The sequence below is a fragment of the Pelodiscus sinensis genome, unplaced genomic scaffold, assembly GCF_049634645.1.
Source record: "Pelodiscus sinensis isolate JC-2024 unplaced genomic scaffold, ASM4963464v1 ctg116, whole genome shotgun sequence".
Lineage (NCBI taxonomy): Eukaryota > Metazoa > Chordata > Testudines > Trionychidae > Pelodiscus > Pelodiscus sinensis.
Genome location: NW_027465819.1, coordinates 299,416 through 310,778, shown reverse-complemented (window position 1 = coordinate 310,778; position 11,363 = coordinate 299,416). Strand labels below are relative to the sequence as shown.

At 58.1% G+C, this 11,363-nt stretch overlaps 1 protein-coding gene across 1 annotated transcript in view; it reads left to right on the top strand.

Moving 5' to 3' along the window:
* The first annotated feature begins 215 nt into the window (after positions 1-215).
* The window catches only part of SH2B1 (SH2B adaptor protein 1), a 65,129-nt gene continuing 53,981 nt past the window's right edge, over positions 216-11,363 (top strand). Inside the window, 5 exon segments of the mRNA XM_075914534.1 lie at positions 216-344; positions 1,723-1,868; positions 1,870-2,631; positions 2,633-2,695; positions 11,027-11,128. Of these exon segments, the coding sequence (XP_075770649.1) occupies positions 1,827-1,868; positions 1,870-2,631; positions 2,633-2,695; positions 11,027-11,128 (969 nt within the window). The 5' untranslated portion in view covers positions 216-344; positions 1,723-1,826.

The following is an 11,363-nucleotide window of genomic DNA, read 5'->3' as shown; positions in this document are numbered from 1 at the left end:
TCTCGGCGGGCCGGGGCCGCGCCTCTGCTGCGCATGCGCCGTGGCAGGGCGCGGGGGGGGGGGGGGGGGCTCGCTATGGTCGCTTTTCGATGCAGCGGGCGGTTTCCTGCGGGCAGTTCGCGCCGCTCTAGCCGCAATCGCCCGGTCTCTATGGTGCTGCGCTCCCGCCCCCAAGTGGACGGTTTTCGCTTGCTCCCGGAAGTCAAGGTATGTGACGCAGGCTCGGGAACCCGGAAGCGGAAGTGACGCTGCCAGGGTGCTGTCCCCTGCTCGCCGTAACGGAGACAGAGTCGGAAGCTGCCGCTGCCCAAAGCCGGGAGGAGCCGGAGCCGCCGGGCGGGATGGTGAGACCCGGCCCCGCCCCCCCCCCCCCCGCGCGGCAGGAGCCGGGGGCCCGAGGGGGCGGGGCTGCTCTTGGTTCCCCCCGGCCGACCAGGCCTCCTGTCCCGCCCCCCCCAGGCATTGCCAGGGCCCCCCCCCCCCCTCCCAGGCATTGCCAGGGCTGAGGCTGGTCTCCGAGCCCCCCCCCCCCTCCCAGGCATTGCCAGGGCCGAGGCTGGTCTCTGAGCCCCCCCCAGGAATTGCCGCCCCCCCCCCGGCATTGCCAGGGCTGAGGCTGGTCTCCGAGCCCCCCCCCCCCCCTCCCAGGCATTGCCAGGGCTGAGGCTGGTCTCCGAGCCCCCCCCCCCCCCCGCCCCAGGCATTGCCAGGGCTGAGGCTGGTCTCCGAGCCCCCCCCCCCCCCCCCAGGCATTGCCAGGGCTGAGGCTGGTCTCCGAGCCCCCCCCCCCCTCCCAGGCATTGCCAGGGCTGAGGCTGGTCTCCGAGCCCCCCCCCCTCCCAGGCATTGCCAGGGCTGAGGCTGGTCTCCGAGCCCCCCCCCCCCCTCCCAGGCATTGCCAGGGCTGAGGCTGGTCTCCGAGCCCCCCCCCCCCCAGGCATTGCCAGGGCTGAGGCTGGTCTCCGAGCCCCCCCCCACCCCCCCCAGGCATTGCCAGGGCTGAGGCTGGTCTCCGAGCCCCCCCCCACCCCCCCCCCAGGCATTGCCAGGGCTGAGGCTGGTCTCCGAGCCCCCCCCCTCCCTCCCAGGCATTGCCAGGGCCGAGGCTGGTCTCTGAGCCCCCCCCAGGAATTGCCGCCCCCCCCCCCCCGGCATTGCCAGGGCTGAGGCTGGTCTCCGAGCCCCCCCCCCCCCCCTCCCAGGCATTGCCAGGGCTGAGGCTGGTCTCCGAGCCCCCCCCCCCCCCCCCAGGCATTGCCAGGGCTGAGGCTGGTCTCCGAGCCCCCCCCCCCCACCCCCCCCAGGCATTGCCAGGGCTGAGGCTGGTCTCCGAGCCCCCCCCCCCCCCCCCAGGCATTGCCAGGGCTGAGGCTGGTCTCCGAGCCCCCCCCCCCCCCCCCCCAGGCATTGCCAGGGCTGAGGCTGGTCTCCGAGCCCCCCCCCCCCCCCCCCCCAGGCATTGCCAGGGCTGAGGCTGGTCTCCGAGCCCCCCCCCCCCCCCCCAGGCATTGCCAGGGCTGAGGCTGGTCTCCGAGCCCCCCCCACCCCCCGGGTCTGCTGCTTCCTGGCGCGAGTTCGTCTCTTTCACCCTCGCATCCTGCTGTTGCCCCAAAGCGGGTGCTCTGCCCCCCTGACTGCCCCCTTCTGGACCCTCCCCACACTCCCTCTGGGTGCTTTGTGTCCATGCTGGATTTCTCACCCTGTGTCTCTCCCCCCCCACAGGTGAGCCCGACAGTAGCAGCCGAAACAGTAGCCGTCTTCTGGTGGTCAGGATCCTGGCACCCAGCCCCTCCCGGGGCCCCTGTCTCCTGGACAGCGGCAGCAGCATGAACGGCAGTGTGGCGCCGCTGGGGGCAGTGGAGGCGGTTGGCACTGCTGCCCTCTCCTGGCTGGCAGGATTTCTGTGAGACCCACGCACGGGCAGCTGCCCTGGACTTTGCACGGCGCTTCCGTGCCTTCCTGAGTGAGAACCCACAGTTTGCAGCGCCTGGAGCTGAGGCAGACTTCTCCCGCCGCTTTGCTGAGCACTTCGTGGAGCACTTTGAAGCAGAGGTGAACCGGGCCTACGCTGGTGACTCACCACCCCGCTGTGACATTGCTCCCTTCACTGGCACCCACCGCTGCCCTGCGGCTGCCTCCTCTTCCTCCACCCGCGACCTTTCTGAGACCTGCAGTGACTCCTCCGTGGCCTCCCCGGTGGAGCCGCAGCCCGGCCTCGCCTCGGGGCTCTCCAGCAGCCAGTCTCGCAGCTCCGAGGATGTCTCTGCCTCTGCCACAGCTGCCAGCACCAAGCCTAAGCTCAAGAAGCGCTTCTCCCTGCGCAATGTTAGCCGCAGCGTGCGGGGCAGCGTGCGCGGCATCCTGCAGTGGAAGAGTTCAGCCGAGTCCCCCACCGAGGAGGAGGCTGGTGGGGCCAATACCAATTCCAACTCCTCAGGAGGTGGGGCCACAGACTCCTTGCCCACTGAGCGTTGGACTCACAAGTTTGAGCGATTGCGGCTCAGCAAGGTGCCAGCCCCCAAAGTGGAACTGTCCTGTGTCCGTCGGGAGGGACTGCTCAATTACATTGTGGCAGATGACGGCGGAGGCGGGGGTGGCAGCCGGGCCCGATGGCAGAAATGCCGGCTGCTACCTGCGGAAGGCAGGCAAGGGAGAGGGCGAGGGCTACCTGCTGGAGTTCTACATCCCCCCCAAGGTGAGGGAGCGTTGGGCATTGTGCCCCGTCCTGTGGGGAAGTCCTCCCCAGTGGGATGGGGGAGTGGAGCCCCAGGTTTGGGAGGGCAGAGAGCTGCAGCTCAGATTGGAGGGGCATTGCTAGAACCTTGCATGTTCTTAGAGACAAGGTGGAAAAAGAGTGTGATAGGTTGGGCCCCCTTTGGTGCTGTCACCTGCTGTGCCAAGATCCACTGAGTCTGTCCTTCCAGCCAGCTTGAGCCCCCAGGACCTGTCTTGCTGAATTAGACATTCTAACTTGCTGCAGCACAGGCACAAGGTCTGGGCCATGCCCCAAAGATGCAGCCCTTAACTGCAAACAGAACAGAAGATCCCTGTCCGTGGCACTCCAATCCCAAATCCCTCTGGGAGCTGAACCCGAAATAAAGCCATCTGATGCTGTACAGCAACCTGAACGGCAGAAGCTCACACAATCCACCTTCCTTCTCAGTGGAAAGAGAGACGCACAAAGTCCTCCTCCCCCGTAACAGTTGTTTAAACTACATTTACCAACAAAGAAAAGTGTAAAAAGTAGGTTTTGTGGGTTACTAAACAAAACAGAACATGCAAGCGAAACTTAACACACTAAGAAATCAGTTCTGTCTCACACCTGCCCTCAGATTCTAATAAGCTTCTTTCAGCAACTGGAAAGCCTGCAGCCTGGGCCCCATCCTTCCCCCTGTTTAGCCTTAGATGTTGCCCGCGCTCATCTTGGGGCAGCGTGTCTTAAACTGTATTCCGAGACAGTCCGAGGTGTGCCGTGGAGATATGGTGACCCTTCTTTTTTCGGGACAGTCGCTGATTTAAAGACGCCCAGCGCTAGCATGGCGCAAGCAGCAACTCCCTGCCTCCACCCAGCAAGTAAGTGGCTCACTTGGTGCTTTGCGCAGGCACCAGGTCTGCTGCCAGTGGCATGCAGTGTCCAGAGCTCCAAGCTCCCATGCAGCACACACCGCTGTCCGGCATGCCCTCTCCCCCCCGTGGCCCTTCCCTCCTGCTGCGGAACTGCTTCCGCCGTGTGCCACCAGCCTGGCCTCCTCCATCCACAGGCATCTGCCACCACTGCCGGGGGGGGAGGGGACGGGTGCTGGGTCGGAGGTGGTGAGCCGCTCCTAGGAGCTGCCGGCAGAGACCGCACGGAGCCCAGCTGCAGCGCTGCAGAGTGGGGAACGTACATGCTCTGCCGGTGTGCTCTGTGCATGGCCCTTTCTCTCCTGTGTTGAAAGGAGGGGTGGGCATGAGGAAGGCAGGGATGGAGCAAGTCATGTGCGAGGGCGCAGAGGAGCATGAGAGGAACTGGGACAGAGGGTGTTGAGGGGATGGGCACCAGAGGGCAAGGGGCAGTGAGGGAAGGAGGAAGCACCAGGAGGGTGCAGGGCTAAGGGAAGGTGCAGAGATTCTGGGAGTGAAGCAGAAAAGCACACACCTGCAGGGGAGAGACCAGCACCAGAGGAGAGAGGGTTCAGTGTGGACTAAATTCATCCCCTATGGGTAGGAGGATGGTGGAAAAAGTTCTTGGAGGGGGTTACTTTTACTTCTGGTCATGTGTCCATCTTGACCCCAAGAGTCAGGGGCATAGTAAACAGAGGAGAGAACAGAGTTCAAATGGCTGTCCTTAAAAGGGGCAAGCTTCCTTTTTTTCCCTCTCAACAAAAATCTTGGTGTTCCCCATTAAAAAAACCCTATTGTTTGGTGTTCCTTGGTCTTAAAAAGTTTAAGAGAAACTGTCTTGGGGGGAGTAGACAGGGAGAATCGACTATCTGGATTGCCTCCCTCCCCATCCTTGAATAAGGCGGAATCCTTTGTGTTTCTCTGTGGAACCATCCAGCATCCACAATGGATCCCAGTATCAGGTGACATGGCCACGCAGCCCTCCTCATACCCCATCTTCTGTTTAGACTGTTTGGATTGCTTCGTATTCATTGTGCCTTTCAACCCCTTCATGCTCCCAGTTTGTGTGCTGATACAGACTTGCTTCTTCCCTCCTGGAAAGTCTTCAGTTCAAGGGCGTCTTTGGCATTTGGGGGAGGAACCCTGCCAGTTCCTGGCCGTCCCCTCACCTGTGATTCCTTTGTGGGGATTGCCCCCAGTATTCAGTGCTTGAGGCTGGCTGGGGGAGGGGTTTACCTGGCTGGGGATTGGCTGTTGCTGCTCCCTTGTCAGGTAGTTCATTAGCATGTTCACAGAAATCAGACTGCTCTGCACAGACCCCTCCCTGTTTTGAAGAGACAGAATTAGTTTCCCCAGGTAAAACAGACAAACATTTTGCAAATGTGGATCCTGTATGGGGACACCTTTTGTGGCCTCTCCCCCTGTCCTCAAGAGATCTGCTGTGTGGCTGCTCCCCTCCGGGAAGTCAGATACTCAAGTGCCCCTTGCAGCCTGAGCCAGGGGAGATGTCTGGCATTTCAGATACGGCTCCTCCACTGTAATAAGTGGGAACCCCCCGCCCCCCCCCAGATCTCCATCACCTTCCATCAGAACTTCCTTCTTTGGGCTCCCCCTCTAAGGCACACACCCTTGTGTACTCCAAAAGGGAATCTGGCCCCTGTCCAGCTGCAGTCTCGCAGCTACCAGCCATGACATACTTCTCCCTGGCTAGCATAGTCCCCTCTTCCACACCCAGCACAGCGGCCATGAAGTACCTCTGCAGGATACATTCTTCTAGGCATCCTATTGGCAGATCTGTCCCTTGCTCCACTACCACCTGCTGGCAGCCAGCCATCGGTGTACACAACCCAGTCTCTCTCCCCTTGGGAGAGATGATTCCTTGAGACTCACCCCCCACTAGGGACATAATAGCTAGTTGGTTAACAGAGAAGCAAAAGCGTATCAGTTAATGCATAGACTACATGCATTTCCCCTCCCCCGCCAGTGAATTTTTTAGCAGGCTGGCCAGCAACCCGGCTCAGTCCTGCCTCACTTGGGTCCGGGACCTACCCCCGCTGTGGCCCTGCATTTAAAGCGTATTAGGAGCCGGGCGGGCAGCCTGGCTCATTTCCAGCTCAGGCTGGGTCCAAGAGCTCAGACCCCCCAGACAGGCTGCTGCCACCCCGCGTTACTGCCTCTCTAGTCAGCGGCAACAGGCAGCCGGTCTGTAAGGGGGCTGGTTTTTAAACTGGCTCCCCTTGTGGAGCAGCTCCCGCCTGGCCCCCTGCGTGGAGTGCAGGGGGCTCCTTAGGAGTAAGGCCAGAGCGCACTGGCTGCTGCCCCCGGGAACTGTAGAATAGTCGACTAACCAATAAGAATTCCTGAGGTTACTCGACTGTTCAGTTAACCAATATTTCCCACTGCTCTGGCGGAGTGAGAGACCTGTGAGTTCACACTTTCCCTCTGGGGCTTAGCAGCAGGAGGGCTCTTCTGCTGAACAGACCCATGGGCAGTTCTAGCCACAAAAGCAAGTCATTCCCTGATCAGTTACTAGGGCCAGCAGCCATAAGCAATTCAGCGTACAGACCCTCGCTTTACACTTAAGCCAAAGGAACAAAGATTTTGTGATGTCTTACTTAGGGAGCATGGGGAGGGCAGAGGACATGTGGCCCCGGCCTCCCTGTCCCCTGGAGCGTGGGAGGGCAGGTGCTCAGGGGCAGCGACCCTCCGCCCCGATGGTGCCTATAGCAGGTGTTCTGGGAGCAGAGAATGGGTGAGACCAGGCTGGCAAATTGGGAATGTAGAGCCTCCCCTCTGTGTCGTCCAGCTGCTCTGCTTCCTGAGCACAGAAATCTCTGCCCCAGTGTCCCACCAGCCTGGGAGCTGAGAAGCTTGCATATGCTCACCGCTGGCTATGCACTGTGCAAAGGGCCCCATCCCGAGGTGCCTCTGCCTGGCAGTGCATTGCTGTGTGCTCCCTGCTGTCTGTTCCCATGCAGCACAGCATCCCATGGCCCGGCACGACGGCTCCGCCTGGGCGCCGCTCTTCTTCCAGGCCACTTGAGCCACCCAGCCTCCCATCCACCCTCCTCTCCAGGGATCAAGTTGGACCTGGCCTCCCTCAAATGCAAACCCCTCTGCCTAGGGTTGCCGGAGTGTGGTCGATTAACCGATACTCCAAAGCTGATAGGCTAATGCTATAGACTACACGCATTCCCCCACCCCTCCAACAGGGGCTGCTGCCTCTACATCAGAGGTAGCATGTGGGGCGACAGGGAGCCAGTCTGCGAGGGAAGCTGCTTTCTGGCTCCACTTATGGACCAACTCCTGCCTGGCACCCTGTGTTGCTGTCTCTGATACAGTGGTGGCAGGGGGCTCCCCAGGAGTGGGGCCAGAGTGCATTGGCTGTCGCCCCTGGGGACTAAAGAATAGTTGAGTAACCTATAAGAATTCCCCAGGTAACTGATCTTTAACATCCCTGCTGTGTAATTTGCCCTAGCCAGGTGTTTGGGATTGCTCCCACTGAGCAGTGTAAGAAGCAAGAGCTTCAACCGATCCCACTTCTATCCCCCAGACACCGTTTGACAGCAGGAGCGGTTCCTGAGCATCCAAACCACACACCCCTTCAGAGACTGCAGGTCCTTTCCCTCTGTCCCATTTGTCTCCTCTGGTTTGCACAAGCCATGCTACTGGTGCCCAGCCCGGCCCCTCTTTAAAGGCTTCTGAGTTGTACCTGCTAAGCGGACTGTTTCAAAGCCAGGCCCTTGCATTTAGTAGAGCTGGAAGTCTCAGCAATAGGCATCTTGCTGAATATGGCCCAGCTCTCCCAGGCAGCTTTGCAGCCAGAAGGTTACCGGCTCAGCCAGAGGAATCGAGTGGAGCTGGTGGTCTCCAGGGTGATGAAACGTGGGGCTATCCCTGGGCTCCCTGTGTGCTGGCTGCACCTGTTCCCACTTGTGGGTTTTTGGCGAAGTGGAGCCTGCTGGAGGGTTCTGCCTATTCAGCTCCATTACAGTCAGCTGCTGCTTTCTCTTTCCTTTCGGTTCCAGAGCCTGTTGGTGTGCAGCCTGTACCTCTATGGCTCTCTTGTGAGCAGCTTTTTCCCTGGCACTTTGTGCCTCAATTTCCATCTGCCTTAATTGCACCTGTCTCGTGCATCCTCCCGTTTTCTTCCCACTGTAACCTGGGAAGGTCTCTGATTTCTGCCTGATGTCACGTGCTCATATTCCTGCCCTTCCTTTCCCTGTTTCTCTGATCAGCAAACAGAAAATAGCCACCAGTAACCACTGTGCTGTCTAGCCACCACATTTAAAATCACTGCCAGTGTCTCAGAGCCAGTCTGCATGTTTCCCTGCTCCCTGCGTCACTGTCATGGGGCAGACCCCTTTGGACTGTCATCCAGTGTGTGGAAACTCCACTGAGTCTGTTGTCCCTGCCAGCTGGGGTCCTCAGTGCCTGCCTTGTTGACTCAGACATCTCAGCCTGCTGCAGCACAGACACAGGGTCCGGACCTGCGCCCAAAGCTGCAGACGTTAACTGAAACAAGCAAAATGAGAGACCTGCCTCAGCACTCCCCATACCCAACATCATTGGGGGCTGATTCTGAGCTCAATCCGTCCTATGCTGTACAGGGATCTGAACAGTATGAGCTCATGCCATTCACCTTTTCTCAGTGTGAGAGGTACACAGACCCCCTGCATAACAACTGTTTACACTGAGTTTATTAATACACAGAGTGTGTCCCGTCTTGTGGAAAAACACAGCTTCCAAGACTGATCCCAGCATCAGGTGACGTGGCCACCTGTCGTGGAAGGAGCCACACGGCACCTCCTCTCAGTCTTACAGCAGAACAAGTCTATTCACAGATCTTTGCCTTGAGTATTGGGCCCTTCAGTTCCTCACTTACCGTGGTTACCTTAGTAACACAGGTTACACTTCATGTTTCTGACTCCCAGCATGGGCGTGACACATGCGCACAAATGGCATAGTCGTCTTCAGTTGGTTCCAGCCTTTCCAATGAGACCTCACATGACGTGTCCCTCCTAAGGCCTAGTCTCGTTAGGGCACGTCCACATGCATGAGCACGGCCCCACCGGTTCCATGCAACACCCCACACGTGCTGGGAGACATGGTGGGAGGAAAGGTACTCTGGAGTCAGGGCTTCTGGTATCTTGCCTACCCATGGGAGGAGGGGGATGGGCAGAGTACAGCAGTGGCCTTGCTCCTTCAGATATCTGCTTTATTCTGTGCCTACCAGGTTTTAGCTCTTTTCCAAAGTTCAGGGCCCCAGTGTCCATGTATCCCAGCGCTGGCTCCCGCTCTCGCCAGAGCACAATGGGACAGAGCTGCTGTACTCGTGTTTCAGTGCAGAGCACATAGGCCTCTGTGGACAAGGCCACGGCTGTCTTCCAGTTTTTGCTTGCGCTCGACTTGTTCAGTGGTTTTAAAAAAATTCAGCACCATTAATTTCCATTTGTAATCATACTGTTAAACAAAATAGACTGCCGTTGACATCATTTTGCGTACTTTCTATGTTTTCCAGTAGTGATTTCACTTACAATAGAGAACACAAACCATTCTCAGTTTGCGACAAGGAGTCCTGTGGCACCTTCTAGACTAACTGAAGTGTAGGAGCATAAGCTTTCGTGGGCAAAGACCCACTTCATCAGATGCATGTCAAAAGTGGGTCTTTGCCCATGAAAGCTTATGCTCCTACACTTCAGTGAGTCTCTAAGGTGCCACAGGACTCCTCGTCGCTTTTGCAGATTCAGACTAACACGGCTACCCCTCTGATACATTCTCATTTTGTTATTTTTTGTTACCAATCTTTGTGCTGTACAAAGATAAAATAAATAGCATTTTTCAGCTCAGCTCCTTTACATAGTGTTAAAGGCAACCTATAAATGGGGTTATTTTACATAACTGCACTCAAAAATAAAGCAACATAAACCTTTAGAGCCTCCAAAAGTCCACTTGGTCCTACTTCTTCTTCAGCCAATCACTCAGACAAACATGTTTATTTACATTGATGGAAAGTTGTCTGCTTCGTATTTGCAATGTTATGTAACAGGTGTTCTGGCGAGTGTTGCAAGGTGTTCTATGCCAGCTGTGCTGAATGTCTGCATGCCCTTTCATGCTTGGCCACCTTTCCTCCGAGGCTCTGCTCCTGTGCTGTGGCCAGGTTCGATAATGATCCGATGCAGTGTGGACCAATACATGTGCTCCCTTTCATCATAGGAGTCAGACGCCAGCAGCAGGCGGTTGGTATTTTGGGTTCTGTTATTTCTGCATTGGAGTATTGCTCTTTTCAGACTCCTGAAAGTCTGCTTCACGTCTCATCCCTCAGATGTGGGAGGGCCTGTCAGAGTCTTAAACCTGGGGCTGAGTTCTGTAGCTAGTTTTAGAAGTTTCACGTTAGTATCTTCTTTGCATTCTGTCAAGTCTGCAGTAAAAGGGTCCTTAAAATGAGTGTGTGCTGGGTCATCAGCCAAGACTGCGAAAACATGAGAGATAGGGCAGAATGCGGTTAACACAGAGCAGGAGGCTCGCCGTTCTTCCCCCTGGTAGTCGGTCCCAATGTGCATTCATGCACTCGCTGCCTTTGGAATGCGCAGTCAGGACGGAAGCGTGCCAGCGTTCAGCACAGCTGGCATGCCCCTGGCTACAGCACTGCCCTGTGAATGCCTGGTCTCCCGCTCACATGAACCTGCTTGTCTGAGCACCCGGCTGACTGGCAGGCGGTGCTGGGTGGCCTTGCAGGGAAGCAAAGTGCTCGCTCTTTCGGCTTTGTAGGGCAAATAGTTGTAATTAGGGAGGTAAAAATTGGTTACAGAGGTAACCAAGGCTTCCCCGAGAGCAGAGCCCACAGCCCCTGCCCCCTGGCTCTGGGGAGGAGGCTGCCCTGCCCTGCCCCAGCGAAGCCACCTCCCTGGCAGCCTGCGTGTAACCGACACCATTAAGCAAGAAGCGCCGCCCATCGGCTACACGCCAGCAGCTCTGCTATAGCATGGAGTCGGCCCCGGGTCTGCGCTGAGGTGTGGTTGGCACCCATCTCTTCGGTTGGGACTGTGTTGAGTGGCATTGAAACTCGGCTTAGTCAGGGTTGTTTTGTAATTGTCATTTAAGTGCAGCTCACTGACGCCCTCCTTGTACGGGCTTCCCTGGGGCGCCTGTCAAAGGAACACACGCCTTGCTGTGCCCCTGGGGTGCATATGTCCCTGCTGGAGACCCATGGGGCTAGAGGGCAGGTGGGAGCATCCAGCTGGGTTCCTGATGTGGCTGCATTCTTGGGAAAGTCCCTTCCCTGCGTGACTCCCTAAGCAAAACAGCAGGGTAGGGAGCCCTGTTCCAGAGCACTTGACCTGGCCCAGCCTGCGTGGGGAGGAGACGAGGGGCCGGGTAGGGGAGGGCTCATCTCAACTTGCTCTCTCTGACCTGCCCCCAGTCCAGCAAGGCCCGGGTCAGCATCCTCTGCTCGGCGGTGACCGACGTCCGCACCACCACGCCGCTGGAGATGCCTGACAAGGAAAACACCTTCGTCTTAAAGGTGTGTGTGTGTGGGGGGGGGGTCAATGCACACCCCTTCTTTGCGCTGTGGTCACGTGTGAGCTGGGGGGGCAGGTGGTGCTGTCGGAATGGCATTCAGGGGGTCCTGGGAGGTTGCAGGTGGCTCCACAGGCGCATGTGGGGGGACTCTGGAAGAGGGTGGGAGCCCCCATGGCTGGGATGGTTGGGTTTCTGGTAGGGATGTTAGTGTGGGTTAATCCTACCAATTACTCCCC